The sequence below is a fragment of the Ursus arctos genome, unplaced genomic scaffold (assembly GCF_023065955.2).
Source record: "Ursus arctos isolate Adak ecotype North America unplaced genomic scaffold, UrsArc2.0 scaffold_18, whole genome shotgun sequence".
Classification (NCBI taxonomy): domain Eukaryota; kingdom Metazoa; phylum Chordata; class Mammalia; order Carnivora; family Ursidae; genus Ursus; species Ursus arctos.
The window spans coordinates 1,291,089-1,308,448 of record NW_026622852.1 but is presented as its reverse complement, the minus strand read 5'-3'; the positions used below and the strand labels follow the sequence as shown (position 1 = coordinate 1,308,448).

The window sequence follows — 17,360 nt, the reverse complement described above, 5'->3', positions numbered from 1 at the left end:
ATTTGAAAGGTCTGTTTTATGTTAAGTTTATTTTTGGTGCTTGGTTAATGACTGTTGTAGTTCAGGGCTCATAAAGATGCATAAATCCAGGTGGAAGGGCACTGTAAGCTAGGCTGACTACATTGTGATGCTTATCAAACTGGCAAGCAAAAAATTTGTTTAAGATTGATTTATTTATTTGAGAGAGAGAGAGCACAGAGAGGAGCAGCAGACTCTCTGCTGAGTAGGGAGCCCGATATGGGTCTCGATCCCAAAACCCTGAGATGACCTGAGCAGATGCTTAACTGACTGAGCCACCCAGGCTCCCCTCAAACAGGCAAAAATATCTGTTGAAAATCACTAGTAAGAGTTGTCTTCTCTAATTTCAGTTAGTTGCTCTTGAAGATTGATACGAAGGTTCTGTTTTGCTGGATAGTTTTCATTTATCCCTCCAAATCTATTCTCCACCTTTGTGCAATGTGCTCTGTGTCCTCGGAGGCTGATTTCTAAGGACTGCATCAGCTGGTCTGCCTTGTGTTCTGGCTTCTGATTGGGTTCAGTAAGTGGGAGGCACTGACAGGAGAACAGAGAAGGTTGGGATATTGTAACAGCTTTCTCTTTGCTGGGCTACAGATTGTCAGTAACTGTGCTCCATCATTCTGTGGCCCTCTTCTATAATTATACCTTTCTTTGTTCCAGTACCTATCCTTTCTTTTTCCCCTTTTGGGCATAGAGTGATGATAGCTCACTAGCTAGCCCAGGAGTGCTTCACTATCCCTTTCTAGTTTTCCTTTAACCTTGGCTACACATTTGTGAATAGTCTCTTCGTTAAATATCACCTCATTTTTAGTTTATCTTGCCAGAATCCTGAGGGCTGTAATTGCATCTAAAATTTTTTTTTATTATTTATTTTTGGATTTAAATTTTCCAGCATTAACCCAATAAATGGGTTAAAATAATGACTGAAACTCTTTATTTAGAATATTTTTAAACAGATTAGGTAATTGTTTCCAAATTTTAATTGTGCAGATACAATTTTTATACGTGAACATTTATATTATTTTGACAACAAAAACAAAAAAAAAATCACATAATAGGGGCGCCTGGGTGGTGTAGTTGTTGAGCGTCTGCCTTCGGTTCAGGGCATGATCCCTGCGTTATGGGATCGAGCCCCACGTCAGGCTCCACCACTAGGAGCCTGCTTCTTCTTCTCCCACTCTCCCTGCTTGTGTTCCTTCTCTCGCTGGCTGTCTCTCTCTAACAAATAAATAAATAAATAAATCTTTAAAAAAAAAAATCACATAATAATGGAAACCTTTTCAGACATCTGTTTTTAGTGGGGGAGGGTGGTGTTACTACATTTATTAGCCATAAGTAAAGCTTAATATCAACTCACTTCTTTACTACTTTAATAATTTGAAACAGAATTAAGCCTCTGAATTTTGAAATTTGGAATGTATTAGCAATACAGAAAAGACCTTCTATGCTTCAAAAAAAAAAAAAAAAAGAAAGAAAGGATAACTAAAACACCAGGAGTCAATTGTAATTATTGCTTAGCTTTTGCTTATAGTTAGCAATCTGTTATTTTCAAACTATTGTCAGACTGATTTTATAAAATAATATTCCAAGTAAGAGGGAAAAAACCTTGAACTTTAGAAAGGGAGAGTTATTTTAGTGTATTATTTTAATTGTATATTAATTATCTGACAATTCTTATTTGGAGGTGAGACTTAATTATTTTTATCTTATTGCATTTTATTCTCTGATAAATGAAGCCCAAGTAGTCAGTAACAAATGTTCAATTGGTATTTTCCTACAGAGGAAATAGATGACTGGAATTTTTCAACTTAAATTTTATGTATGTAAATTTAAAATGAAAAATAAACAGCGTGGTCTGTATCCTTACAAATATTGAATGCATTGGTGTTTGAGGCTCTCAAGTTACACCCATTAACAAAACAAAATCCTTATCTTCCTGGAGCTTTCATTCTGGTGAGATGGAAAATGACAAATAATAATTATACAATATAATGTAGTGATAAACAGGAAGAAAAAGAAGTGTCTAAGGGAACAAAGAGTGACAGGGGATCCTTTACTAGTTATAATGGTCAGGGAAGTCCTCTCAGGTATGCTGGCATTTGAACAGATTTGGATGAAGTGATAATGCCTAGCATACAGATATTGAAGGGAAAGTTCCTTAGATGAGGAATAAGGATGATCAAGGGCAAAGCTGGTGTTGGTGTGACAATAATACAGAGACTTTTGTGGCCAGGACACAAAGAGCTACGATGAGCAGAGTGGTAGAAAACGGGGTCTGGAGAGGTAGATACCGGTCATCCTGCACTAGATCTTTTAGGCCTTCAGAACTTTGGATTTTAAGTGTAATGAAAGGCTTTGGAGGAGACAGAGCAGGGGAATGACATGATCTGATTACCTGTTAAAAGGATGACCTGGCTTGCTACATGAAGTATAGACTATAAGGAGATTAGAATAGAAGCCAGAATGCCTGTCATGAAGAGATTGCAGTAGTCTAGGTGAGAGTTTGAATTTGTACGCAAACATACATACTATGTATGTTTACACATACATATACTTACATGTCATTACTTTTGGGTTAAAAGATATATTCAGAAACTGTTTTACATTCAGCAGTGTAATATGGACATCTTTTACAGTGAGTACGTACAGACTTCCTAATTCCTTTTGATGGATGGATGTTATTCCATGTTGTGGTATACATTGTTTAATCTGTGTATAAAAGGACATTTATGTTTACAGAACCGTAGTGTGCAAAATTCAGGATGGAAAGGCATTTGATTGTATTTCGTGCCATAAAGGTTTGTTTTATTGAACCTTAGCCTATTTTGTATTAAAGAAAGCCTATAGGAAAGCAGGAAATTTTGATTACAGGGTCAACTTTTAATTTACATAGAATTCATCCAGCATATTGAATGCTAACTTGGGATATTGGCTTGATTTTGCCATTGTAGAAACAACATGTTCACAACCTTCAGAGGTTCTAGCGTATTTTACAGAGGTAGAAGAGTAGATATTTTCCCTGATGCTTTTTATAATTAGCCCTATTTATAGATAGAAGTTTAGAAGTCAGGTTTTAATTTAGACTTAGAAACTTGGTAAGATTAACGTTTCTTTTTCCAGTGTAAATGGTTATTTCAAATTCATTAAAGGGATTTATGGATAATTAAATAAACTGCTGAGAAACTTTTTTATCAGTATTTCTGAGTATTAGATTAATATCTTAGTGCATTAATAGAATATTATAGGGTAGGGAGACATTTGTGTGACACTGAAAAGGGAGTCTTGATTCCTAGATTCTTTTTATATACCTTTTGTAGGTTTCCAAATTTGCAGTTACATATTGTAGTACTTAATATATTGTAATGTTTCATTTGTCTATAATTTCTTCAAAGTGTTTATGTACCATGAATTTTCTCTTCCAAAATGTGTTTGTGGTATTGTGCATTTTCCTATACCTACAGGTAGTATGAAATATATGAAGAAACGTAAAGATAAGCTGCATTTAATTTTGCAAACAATAAACTTTTTTTTTCCATTGAAGAGACAGTTTTTTAATTCTTAATTTCAATGTGAAAGATTCATATATTTCTTTTTTTCTTTAATTTTTTAATTTACTTGAGAGAAAGAGGGAGCGCAAGCAGCAGAAGGGACAGAGGGAGAGGTAGAGGGAAGAACAGACTCCCTGCTGAGTGGGGAGCCTGACCTGGGGCTTGATCCCAGGACCCCAAGGTCATGACTTGAGCTGAAGTCAGATGCCCAACCAACTGAGCCACCCAGGCGCCCCAAGATTTATATATTTCTTAAATGTAGGGAAGGGTCTGTCATTCAGACTAATTTTATGATATGGGTAAAGAAAATTAGAAATTATGTAGGGCAGATAAAAATCTGGAGCATAGCTAAGTAAGGTTTAATATATACTTTTTATATAGTTAGCGAAAGAGATTATTCTTAAGATGCTGGTGAATGGGGTTTATTGCTTACCCAGAAGATTTGACCTTATGAATTGACTTATTCTTCTCCAAGGCACTTGAGAGAAAAGACAACGATAGCAGTTACATCTAGAGGCTATTATGGATTGGAGGATGAGAAGGGAACTGCATGTACCTCAACAAGGCGTCGGTCAACACCACGAAGTTTGGCAGGCTTGACAAGTGGAGTTTTTGAATCTATAATGGTTCAAGTTTTGAGACAGGAAGAACAGCTGAGAGCAAAAGAAGAAAAAAGGTAAATGTTTCCAAAAAAAAAAGTCATTTTAAAATTTCTAGGAACTACTTTTCAAAGAGTAGCTGTATAATTTTTGTGTGCCCATATCAAATTTTGGGCCCATTTTAGTAGTGTTGCAAAATGCATTGTCACTCAAGTATGAATTCATAATGAAGTGTCAACAATTTGTTTAAAAATACAGTTTTAAATATCAAAACAAATTACTTTGAAACTATACACAAATTTTTACAAAAGATTTCATAACGCTTTCTAGATTTCTAGAAGTATAATCAAATGAATTATAAATGAAAATAGAAGTATTACTAAATTTTAGATTAGAAGAGTTTTATATAGATTTGCATAGCTTTAGAATAGATTCACAGACTTTTAAAATTAGGAGAAACTCCAGAGCTTAGTTCAAAATGACACATAGGTTCATCTCTGCCAGTTCCTCCATTGGTATTAATTTTTTGTATAACTCAGCCTACCCTGGGCTCATCAGGAAAGAATGTTGTGCTTAATTAGTGTTACCTTCTAGGGTCTGGGAGCATAGATTGATGGCATTTGTATAACATTTTATTTATAACAAAACAGACTAGGGTCCAAAGAGGTGATTACTCAAAAAAGACTGGTGATTTTAAGGTAAATCAAATCTCAAACTCAAACCATATTAGGAGTGTTTGCTAATGCAATAGGGAACTACTGATGCTACTCAACGGCAATTTGTAATATGTCTTTGTTACATTCATAGTAATAAATTTAGCTTCCTTTAATATTTGTATGATTAAAACAACCTTGAGACTTTCTCCCACCATACATTTTATTCTAGTGATTGATTCAGAACCCACTGTGAAATACTTTTTTTTCCTTTTACAAAACCTTATAGAGCTATTCCTGCTATAGGAAAGGGGATTTTATGAAAGGGGATAAAGATTAATCTGACAATAGTGTATCATAGATTGGAATGGAGAGAAAATGAAGAAAAGGAAGGCCTGTAGGAAGAAAGCTATATCTAGATCTTCAGTGCTGATGACCAGAGATATAGGGAGAGAGAGGTCAGATTGTTCTGGGAACAAGCAACAAGACTAAGTACTTTCTTTTATACTAGGTGTAACAAAGGAAGAGACAAAGATAAGTCAGGACATAGTTGAATTAATAGTTATAGCAGCAAAAAGAAAATAAGAAAGAATGCTTAACATTTATTGAACATGATTATTTGCCAGGTTAAGCTCTAAGTATCTTACATGTATTTAACATTTATCCTGAAGCACAGAGAGATTAATTAACTTGCCCAAGGTTAGGCAATTGTTGAGTCATAATCAAGATTTTGAACCCAGGCATTTTGGCTCTAGAGCTTGTGCTCCTAACTAATACACTGTCCTTTTGACTTGTAATGTGATGGAACTATCAAAGAGAACAGAGGGGCCTGAATCTACAGTATGAGGAAAGATCAGTGAACTCTTTTTAGTGAGTTGTTTGAAGTGATGAAGGAAACATTTAAACATCCAAGTAGGAATGGATAGTAGAAAACTAGAAATCTAACTGAATCTTTTTCTTTTCTTCAACTTTATATGTTTGTATGTCCTTATGCTTAACGTCAAATAAACATAGATGAATAAGATATGGGCGAAAATCCTCCATTAAATGTCCTGGTGACTGTGATAATTTCATGGAGTAATACGAATTAAACTTTCTCTTTGGGTTTAGTGTTAACTTTTAATTTTTAAATTATAAATATTTTAAACATGAAGCAAAGAATCAAATTATAACGAAAGTCCACGTACCCACTACTCAGCAATTTTTAAAGAAATTAACATAGTTAAATCAGTGTTCCCTAGATTTTTCCTTTGCTCCCGGAGGAAACCACTATTCTCACTTTCTCATTCCCATGCATTTTATTATTGAATTTTAAGAATTCTGTTATGTATTATGGATGCAAGTACTTTGTCAGATATATATTTATTGCAAATATTTTCTCCTGGTCTTTTGCCTGACTTTTCATTGTCAGTGTTTTTTAAGAAATAGAACATTTTAACTTCAGGTTTATTCTTTTGTTTTAGTGTTTTGTGCTTTTTATGACCGAAGAAAGCTTACCCAAGATTATGAATTTTCTCCCTTTTTTCCCCAGAAATTTCTAAATTTTATTTTATTCATTTATTTATTTATTTAGAGAGGGAGAGAGAGAGTGGGGGCAGAGGGAGAGGGAGAGAGAGAATCTTAAGCAGGCTCTATGCCCAATGCAGAGCCCATGTGGGCTTGATCTCACAACCCTGAGATCATGAGCTGAGCCAAAATCAAGAGTTGGACACTTAACCAACTGAGCCATCCATGCACCCCTCTAAATTTTATTTTTTATGGTTAGGTCTGTGATTCATTTGAAGTGAATTTTTGTGTGTGGTTTGAAGTAAAGGTGAAAGTTTTTTTTCCATATAGCTAGTCCATTGTCCCAGAATCATGTGTTGAAAAAAACTATTCTTTCCTTACTAAATTAGATTTGCATCTTTATTGAAAGTCAGTTGAACATTTATTTATGAGTCTTTCTGGACTTTTATCTATAGGTCTATCCTTAGGCTAATACATTGACTTGATTACTATAGCTTTATAGTAAGCTTTGAAATTTGGTAGTATGAGTCTTCCAGCTTTGTGTTTTGTTTTTTTGTTTTCGAAATTGTTAGGCTATACTCGCACCTTTGCACTTCTGTGTGATTTAGATCATATTGTAAACACCCACAAAAAAAAAGAAAGCATGAGGAAGTTTTGATTGAAATTGCATGGAATTTATCAGTCAGTTTCTGGATAGTTGTAAATTTCTTTCAGTGCCATTTTTTAGTTTTCAGTGATTACATTTTCCACATATTTGGTTAACTGTACTCATAATATTTTCATGTTTTTGATGCAACTGTAAATAATTTTTTAAGTTCAGTTTACAATTTTTTGTTGCCAATATATAGAAATACAATTGATTTTTAGTGTAGGGACCTTTGTCTCTTTGTACTCTGAGTTCTGAAAGATTTTGCTTCCTGTAGTTTGAAAGTCTGCTATTGCATGTATATATACCTATGATGCTTATGGTTTTTTGATGGATTGACATCCTTATTATGTCTCTTTATCTCTGATAATATTTCTGACATTATCTAATACTGCATTTTTTCTCAACTGTTGGCTTATGAGTCATCGTTACTTGAAATTTCTTTTTTGGTGGCTTCTCTAGGCTTTACAAGATGCGCTTAAATTACCACATTTAACTTCAGATGTTATACTACTGCACCATGTACTGTTTACCTCTTCTCATACTTTGTGCTGTTGTTGTCATTTTACTTCTACAAAATGTTATAAACCCCAGTACTCCATTATTGTATGTGCTTTAAGTAGTTATCTTTTGAAGAAATTTAAGAATGAAGAGAAAAATGTGTTTTTTTTTATTTGAGAGAGTGAGCGAGCGAGAGAGAGAAGGAGCAGGGGGAGGGGCAGAGGAAGAGGGAGAAGCACACTCCCCACTGAGCAGGGAGCCTGATGTGGGACTTGATCTCAGGACGCTGAGATCACGACCTGAGCTGAAGGCAGTTGGTTAAGTAACCAACTGAGCCACCCCAGCACCTGAGAAAAATGTATTTTAAATTTACTGTACATTTATTCATCCCAACACTCTGCCTTCCTTTGTATTGATCTGTGATGCCATCTGGTGTCATTTTTCTACTGCCTGAAGAACTTTCTTTAGCATTCCTAATAATGTAGGTCTTTCAGTGAACTTTTATTTTTTGATTTGAAAAAAGTTTTTACTTTTCCTTACATTTCGAAAGAGAAAGATCTAGGTTGACTTCATTTTCCCCCCTATCAGTACTTAAAGCATGGCATAGCTTAACCATACATAATTTTTTTTAAGTTTTAATTTAAATTCCACTTAGTTAATAGCTAAATCGAGGAAGGAACCGAGATGCCCTTCAACAGATGACTGGATTAAGAAGCTGTGGTCCATATATACAATGGAATATTACTCAGCTATCAGAAAGAATGAATTCTCAACATTTGCTGCAAAATGGACAGCACTGGAGGAGATAATGCTAAGTGAAATGAGTCAAGCAGAGAAAGACAACTATCATATGATTTCTCTCATCTATGAAACATAAGAACTAGGAAGATGGGTAGCGGAAGAAAGGGATAAAAAAGGGGGGTAATCAGAAGGGGGAACGAAGCATGAGAGACTATGGACTATGAGAAACAAACTGAGGGCTTCAGAGGGGAGGGGGATGGGGGAATGGGATAGACTGGTGATGGGTACTAAGGAGGTCATGTATAGCATGGTGCACTGGGTGTTATACCCAACTAATGAATCATCGAACTTTACATCAGAAACCAGGGATGTACTGTATGGTGACTAACATAATATAATAAAAAACCATTAAAATAAAAAAATAAATTCCAGTTAGTTAACATACAGTGTAATACTAGTTTCAGGTGTACAATATAGTGATTCAACACTTCCATACATCACCCAGTGCTCATTACAAGTGCACTCTTAATCCCCATCACCTATTTAACCCATCCCCCACTCCACCTCCCTTCTAGTAACTATCAGTTTGTTCTCTGTCGTTGACAGTCTGTTTCTTGGTTTGTCTCTCTTTCTTTTCCCTTTGCTTGTTTGTTTTGTTTCTTTGAATTCCACATATGAGTAAAATCATAAGCTATTTGTCTTTTTTTGACTGATTTATTTCATTTACCATAATACTCTCTAGCTCCATCCATGTCCTTGCAAATGGCAAGATTTCTTTCTTTTTTAAGTCTGAGTAATATTCACTTGTATATATACCCCTCATCTTTATCCATAAGTTAGTCAGTGGACAATTAGACTGTTTCCATAATTTGGCTAGTGTAGATAATGTTGGTATAAACATCAGGGTGCATGTATTCCTTTGAATTAGTATTTTTGTATACTTTGGGTAAATACCTACTAGTATAATTGCTGCATTGTAGGGTAGTCCTATTTTTAACTTTTTGAGGAACCTCCATACTGTTTTCCAGAGTGGCTGCACCAGTTTACATGCCCATCAACAGTGCAAGAGGGTTCCCTTTTCTCCACATCCTCACCAACACCTGTTGTTTCTTGTGTTGTTGATTTTAGCCATTCTGACAGGTGTGCGATGATATCTTATTGTAGTTTTGATTTGCATTTCCCTAATGATCAGTGATGCTGAGCATCTTTTCATGTGTCTTGGCCATCTTGATGTCTTCTTTGGGAAAATGTCTTCTTCATGTCTTCTGCCCATTTTTTAAATTGGCTTATCTGGTTTTTGGGTGTTGAGTTTCCTAAGTGCTTTATATATTTTGGATACTAACCCTTTATTAGCTATGTCGTTTCCATATATCTTCTCCCATACTGTAGGCTGCCTTTCAGTTTTGTTGATGGTTTCTTTCACTGTGCAGAGCTTTTTATTTTAATGTAATCCTAAAAGTATATTTTTCCTTTTGTTTGCCTTGCCTCAGGAGACATATCTAGGAAGAAGTTGCTATGGCTGAATCAAAGAAGTTACTGCTTGTTTATCTTCTAGGAGTTTTATATTTTTAGGTCTCACATTGAGGTCTTCAATCCATTTTCAGTTTATTTTTGTATATGGTATAAGAAAGTAGTCCAGTTTCATTCTTTTGCACGTTGCTGTCCAGTTTTCCCAGCACCATTTGTTGAAGAGATTTGACTTTTTCCCATTGGATAGTCTTTCCTGTTTTATCGAGATTAATTGACCATATAATTGTGGATTCATTTCTGGGTTTTTTGTTTTGTTCCATTGATCTGTGTGTTTGTTTTTATGCCAGTACCATATGTCTTGATCACTACAGCTTTGTAATATAGCTTGAGGTCCGGAATTGTGATGCCTCCAGCATTCCTTTTCAAGATTGCTTTGGCTATTCAAGGTCTTTTATCATTCCATACAAATTTTAGGATTCTTTGTTCCAGCTCTATGAAAAATGCCAGTGTTATTTTGATAGGGATTGCACTGAATCTGTAGATAGTTTTGGGTAATATAGACATTTTAACAATATTTGTTCTTCAATCCATGAGCATGGAATGTCTGTCCATTTCTTTTTTCTCTAATTTCTATCACCATTGTTTTATAGTTTTCAGAGGATAGATCTTTTACCTCTTTGGTTAGGTTTATTCCTAGGTATCTTATTATGGTTTTTGGTGCAATTATAAATGGAACTGATTCCTTAATTTCTCTTTCTGCTGCTTCATTACTGGCCTGTAGAAATACAACAGATATCTGTATGTTGATTTTGTGTCCTGTGACTTTACTGAATTGGTCTATCAGTTCTAGTAGTTTTGAGTGAGTCTTTTGGGTTTTCTATATATAGTATCTTACCTGCAAAGAGTGAAAGTTTGACCTCTTCTCTTGCTGATCTGAATTCCTTTAATTTCTTTCATTATCTGATTGCTGTGGCTAGGACTTCCAGTACTATGTTAAATAACAGTGGTAAGAGTGGACATCCCTGTCTTATTCCTGACAGTAGTGGAAAAGCTCTGTTTTTCCCCAGTTAGGATGATATTACCTGTGGGTTTTTCATGTATAGCCTTCATTATGCTGGGTATGTTCCCTCTAAACCTAACTTTATTGAGGGCTTTTTATCATGAATGGATGTTGTACTTTGTCAAATGCTTTTTCTACATCTATTGAAATGATCATATGGTTTTTATCCTTTCTTTTATTGATGTGTCATATCAGGTTGATTCATTTGTGAATGTAGAACCACCCTTGCAACCCAGGAATAAATCCCACTTGATTGTGATGAATGATTTTTTTAATTTACTGTTGAATTCGGTTTGCTAGTATGTTATTGAGAATTTTTGCATCTGTCTTCATGAGCGGTATTGGCTTGTAGTTCTCGTTTTTAATGATGTCTATCTGGTTTTAGAATCAGGGTAATGCTGGCCTCATAAAATGAATTTGGAGTTTTCATTCCTTCTCTTATTTTTTGGAATCGTTTGAGAAGAATTGGTATTAACTCTTCTCTAAGTGTTTGGTAGAATTACCCTGGGAAGCCATCTGGCCCTGGACTTTCGTTTATTGGGACTTGTTTGGGTAATGATTTGATTTCTTTGCTGGTTATTGGTCTGTTCAAGCTTTCGGTTTCGTCCTGTTTCACTTTTGGTAATTAATAACATTTATAGGAATTTATCCATTTCTTCTCGATTGTCTAATTTGTTGGCATATAGTTTTTCATAATATTTTCTTAGAATTGTATTTCTCTGTAGTTGGTTGTTATATCTCCTTTCTCATTGGTGATTTTATTTATTTGGGTTCCTTTCCCTTTTCTTTTTGATAAGTCTGGCTAGAGGTTTATCAATTTTATTAATTTTTTCAAAGCAGCTCCTGGTTTTATAGATCTCTTCTATTGGTTTTGTTTTGTTTTTAGTTTCTATATTATTTATTTCTGCCCTAATCTTTATTATTTTCTTCCTTCTGATGGCTTTAGGCTTCATTTGTAGCTCTGTCTCCTTTCAGTGTTAGGTTAGTTTGTTTGAGATTTTTCCTTCTTGAAGTTGACCTGTATTGCTATATACTTTACTCTTAGGACTGCTTTTGTTGCATCTGAATGATTCTGGACCTTTGTGCTTTGATTTTCATTTATTTCCATGTATTTTTTTTCTTTGATTTCCTTGTTGACCCATTCATTGTTTAGTAACATTTTTAACCTCCATGTATTTGTGATCTCTCTAGATTTTTTCTTGTGGTTGACTTCTAATTTCATAGTGTTGTTGTCAGGAAAGGTGCGTCATATGATTTCAGTCTTACTGTATTTGTCGAGGCCTGTTTTATGACCTAATATGTGATCTGTTGTGGAGAATGTTCATATGCACTTGAAAAGAATATGTATCCTGCTCTTTCAGCATGGAATGTTCTGACTATTATCTGTTAAGTCCATCTATCCATCGTGTCATTCAGAGCCATTGTTTTGTTGTTGATTTTCTGTTTAGATGACCTGTGCATTGATGCAAGCGGGGTGTTAAACTCCCCTATTACTGTATTATCATCAATGAGTTTCTTTATGTTTGTTATTAACTGTTTTATATATTTGGGTCCTCCCACGTTGTGTGCGTAAGTATTTACAATTGTTATATCTTCCTGTTGGATTGTCCCCTTTAATATTATATAGTGCTCTTCTTTGTCTCTTGTTACAGTCTTTATTTCAAAGTGTGGTTTGTCTGATATAAGTATTGCTACCCTGGCTTTCTTTTGACATCCATTTGCGTGATAACTGTTTCTCCATCCCTTCACTTTCAATCTGCATGGTTCTTTAGGTCCGAAATGTGTCTACTGTAGGCAACATAGATTTGAGTCTTGTTTTTTTATACATTTTGACACTGTGTGTCTTTTTGATGAGAGTGTTTAGTCCATTTACATTCAAAGTAAGTATTGATATATACATATTGATTGCCATTTTATTACTTGTTTTGTGGTTGTTTCTGGAGATTTTCTCTGATCTTTTTGTCTTTCATGTTTTGCTGATATTCTTTAGTGATATATTTGGATTTCTTTCTCTTTATTCTTTGCGTATTTATTAGTGGTTTTTGATATATGGTTACCATTAGGTTTGTATATTACCTCTTCTGCAAATAGCAGTCTGTAAAGTTGATGGTTGTTCAAGTTTGAATCCATTCTTTTCTCTTCTCTTCCCCACCATTTTGGTGTATGTTGTTATATTTTATGTCTTTTTTTTTAATGAGTACCTTGACTGATTTTTACAGAAATATTCATTTTTACTGCTTTTGTGTTTCCTTCCTTTGTACTGTTACTTTTGGTCTATCCCTTCCACTCAAAGAGTCCCCTTTAATATTTCTGGCAGGGCTGGTTTAGTGGTCACAAACTCCTTTAGTTATTGTTGTCTGGGAAATTCCTTGTCTCTCCTTTTATTCTGACTGATAATCATGCTTGATAAAGTATTCTTGGCTGCAGATTCTTCCCATTCAGCACATTGACTATATCATGCCACTTTCTTCTGGCTTGTCGGGTTTCTGCTGAGAAATCTACAGCTGGCCTTACGGATTTTACCTTGTAAGTTAAGGATTTCTTTTGTCTTGCCTGCTTTTAAGGTATTTTCTTTATCACTATATTTTTGCCAATTTAAATACAACATGTCTTGGTGTCGGTCTGCTTTTGTTGATTTTGGTGGGTGTTCTCTGTGCCTCCTGGATCTGGATGTCTGTTTCCTTCCTCAGATGAGGGAAGATTTCAGCAATTATTTCTTCAAATAAATTTTCTGCCCTTTTATCTTCCTTGGGTTTCATTTTCTTTCTCTGATCTGTAGACTTTAGTTTTCTCCCTGTGGAAGTTTTTTGCTAATTTTCTAATCTGCAGTGTGTAATCCAGAGAACTTTCTATTTCAGATTTTATATTTTTTCAAATCTAGACGTTTAGTTCTTCTTAAAAATATCTTAATTTCTCATCATTATGTTTGGTTTTAATGTCCTCATCTGTTAGCTCCATTGTCTTAGTCTTTTCTAGGTCTTTCTATTGACTTGTTTTTCGCCTAGATATAAGTTACATTTCTCTGCTTCTTGGCATGTCCAGTGATCTTTTTGTTTGTTTTTTAAATGGAATCTGGATATTATGAATATTACCTTGGTATGTATCTGAACTTTTCTTTCTTTTTTGAAAATTAAAAAAAAAAAAAAAATATATATATATATATATATATTTTGGTAAAGGGAATTTGTTTTTAAATCAAAAAAAAAAAAAAAAAAAGGCATGACCCATCCATATGCTGTCTACAAGAGACTTATTTTGAACCTAAAGATACATCCAGACTGAAAGTGAAGGGATGGAGAACAATTTATCATGCCAACCGATCTCAAAAGAAAGATGGGGTAGCAATTTTCTTATGAGACAAATTACATTTTAAGCTAAAGATGGTAGTTAGATATACAGAAGGACACTATATCATCCTTAAAGGGTCTGCCCAACAAGAAAACCTAACAATTATAATTATCTATGCCCCCAACATGGGAGCACCCAACTACATAAGCCAACTGTTAACCAAAATAAAGAGACATATTGATTATAATGCGTAAATAGTAGGGGACCTCAACACTCCACTCTCAAGAATAGACAGATCATCTAAGCAGAAAATCAACAAAGAAACAAGAGCTTTGAATGACACACTGGACCAGATGGACCTCATAGATATATAACAGAACATTCCACCCTAAAACAACAGAATACTCATTCTTCTCGAACGCATATGGAACTTTCTCCAGAATAGACCACATATTGGGTCACAAATCAGGTCTCGACCGATACCAAAAGACTGAGATTATTCCCTGCATATTCTCAGACCCCAGTGCTTTGAAAATGGAACTCAATCACAAGAAAAAATTTGGAAGGAATTCAAACACTTGGAAGCTAAAGACCATCCTGCTTAGGAATGTTTGGGTCAACCAGGAAATCAAAGAAGAACTTAAAGTATGGAAACCAATGAGACAGAAACACATAGGTCCAAAACCTATGGGGTGCTGCAAAGGCGGTCCTAAGGGGGAAATACACAGCCATCTAACAGTCACTCAAAAGAACAGAAAAATCCAGAATACACAATCTATCTTTATACCTTGAAGAACTGGATAAGGAACAACAAAGAAGGCTAAGCTATGCACTTGAAAAGAAATAATTAAGATTAGAGCAGAGATCAATGAATTAGAAACCAGAAATACAGTAGAGCAGATCAACAAAACTAGAAGCTGGTTCTCTGGAAGAATTAATAAGATCGATAAACCACTGGCCAGACTCATCCAAAAGAAAAGAGAAAGGACCCAAATTAATAAAATTATGAATGAAAGGGGAGAGATCACAACTAACATCAAGGAAATAGAAGAAATTACTAGAAATTATTATCGACAACTACATGCCAATAAATTAAGCAACCTGGAAGAAATGGATGCCTTCCTGGTAACCTATAAACTACCAAGACTGAAACAGGAAGGAACTGACCACCTCAGTAGACCAACAACCAGTAATGAGATTGGAGCAGTGATCAAAGACTTCCCAAAAAACAAGAGTCCAGGGCCTGATGGATTCCCAGGGGAATTCTACCAAACATTCAGAGAAGAAATAGTACCTATTCTCCTGAAGCTGTTTCAAAAAATAGAAACAGAAGGAAAACTTCCAAACTCATTCTACAAGGCCAGCATTACCTTGATCCCAAAACCAGGCAAAGACCCCATCAAAACGGAGAATTACAGACCGATATCCCTGATGAATATGGACGCCAAAATCCACAACAAGATCGTAGCTAATAGGATCCAACAGTACATTAAAAGGATTATCCATCACGACCAGGTAGGATTCATCCCTGGGATGCATGGGTGGTTCAACATTCGCAATTCAATCAGTGTGACAGAACACATTAATAAGAGAAGAGAACAATATGGTCCTGTCAATTGACGCAGAAAAAGCATTTGACAAAATACAGCATCCATTCCTGATTAAAACTCTTCCGAGTGTAGGGATAGAGGGTACATTCTGCAGTTTCATAAAAACCATCTATGAAAAGCCCACAGCAAATATCATTCTCATTGGGGAAAAGCTGAGAGCCTTTCCCTTCACATCAGGAACACGACAAGGATGCCCACTCTCGCCACTATTATTCAACATAGTACTAGAAGTCCCAGCAACAGCAATCAGACAACAAAAAGGGAAAAAAGGTATTCAAATTGGCAGAGAAGAAGTCAAACTCTTTCACTTCGCAGACGACATGATACTTTAGGTGGAAAACCCAAAAGACTCCACCCCCAAAATACTAGAACTCATGCAGCAATTCAGCAATGTGGCAGGATACAAAATCAATGCACAGAAATCAGTTGCTTTCCTATACACTAACAATGCAACTGTAGAAAGAGAAATTAGGGAATCGATTCCACTTACAATAGTACCAAAAAGGTCTTATGATACCTTGGAATAAACCTAACCAAAGAGGTAAATGCTCTATACTCTAGAAACTACAGAACACTGATGAAAGACATTGAAGAAGACACAAAAAGATGGAAAAACATTCCATGCCCATGGATCAGAAGAATAAACATTGTTAAAATGTCTATGCTGCTCAGAGCAATCTGTAATTTCAGCGTCATCCCCATCAAAATACCAATGGCATTTTTCAAAGTGCTGAACAAACAATCCTAAAATTGGTATGGAAACAGAAAAGACCCAGAATCACCAAGGACATGATCAAAAAGAAAAACAAAGCTGGGGGCGTCACGTTGCCTGATTTCAAGCTATGTTACAAAGCTGTGATCACCAGTGCAGCATGGTACTGGCACAAAAACAGACACATAGATCAGTGGAACAGAAGAGAGAGCCCAGATATGGACCCTCAACTCTATGGTCAACTAATCTTCGACGGAGCAGGAAAAAATATCTGATGGAAAAAAGACAGTCTCTTCAATAAATGGTGCTTGGAAAATTGGACAGCTATATACAGAAGAATGAAGCTCAACCATTCTCTTACACCATACACAAAGGTAAGCTCTAAATGGATGAAAGACCTTAATGTGAGACAGGAATCCATCAAAATCCTAGAGGAGAGCATAGGCAGTAACCTCTTCAACATCAGCCACAGCAACTTCTTTCAAGACACGTCTCCCAAAGGCAAGGGAAACAAAAGCAAAAATGAACTACTGGGACTTCATCAAGATAAAAAGCTTCTGCACAGCAAAGGAACAGTCAACAAAACAAAGAGGCAGCCCACAGAGTGGGAGAAGATATTTGCAAATGACACTACAGATGAAGGACAGGTATCCAAGATCTATAAAGAATTTCTCAAACTCAACACCCAAAAAACAAATAATCCAGTCACAAAATGAGCAGAAGACACGAACAGACACTTCTCCAAAGAAGACATACAAATAGCTAACAGACACGTGAAAAAATGTTCGACATCATTAGCCATCAGGGAAATTCAAATCAAAACCATATTTGAGATACCACTTTATGCCAGTTAGAATGGCAGAAATTAACAAGGCAGGAAACAACAAACGTTGGAGGGGATGTGGAGAAAGGGGAACTTTCTTACGCTGGTGGTGGGAAAGTAAGTTAGTACAGCCACTCTGGAAAACGGTGCGGAGGTCCCTCAAAAAGTTAAAAATAGAGCTACCC

The 17,360-nt window shown here is 35.5% G+C and overlaps 1 protein-coding gene across 3 annotated transcripts in view; it reads left to right on the top strand.

Annotated features, from left to right (window-relative positions):
- The window catches only part of KIAA2026 (KIAA2026 ortholog), a 145,827-nt gene that overhangs the window by 20,985 nt on the left and 107,482 nt on the right, over positions 1-17,360 (top strand). For 2 of the 3 annotated variants that reach the window (XM_057313410.1, XM_026506558.4), the window contains exon 2: positions 4,042-4,242. The exons of the other annotated variant lie outside the window; for it this stretch is intronic. In XM_057313410.1, the coding sequence (XP_057169393.1) occupies positions 4,042-4,242 (201 nt within the window). The remainder of the gene's footprint in view (positions 1-4,041; positions 4,243-17,360) is intronic. 3 annotated transcript variants of the gene reach the window in all.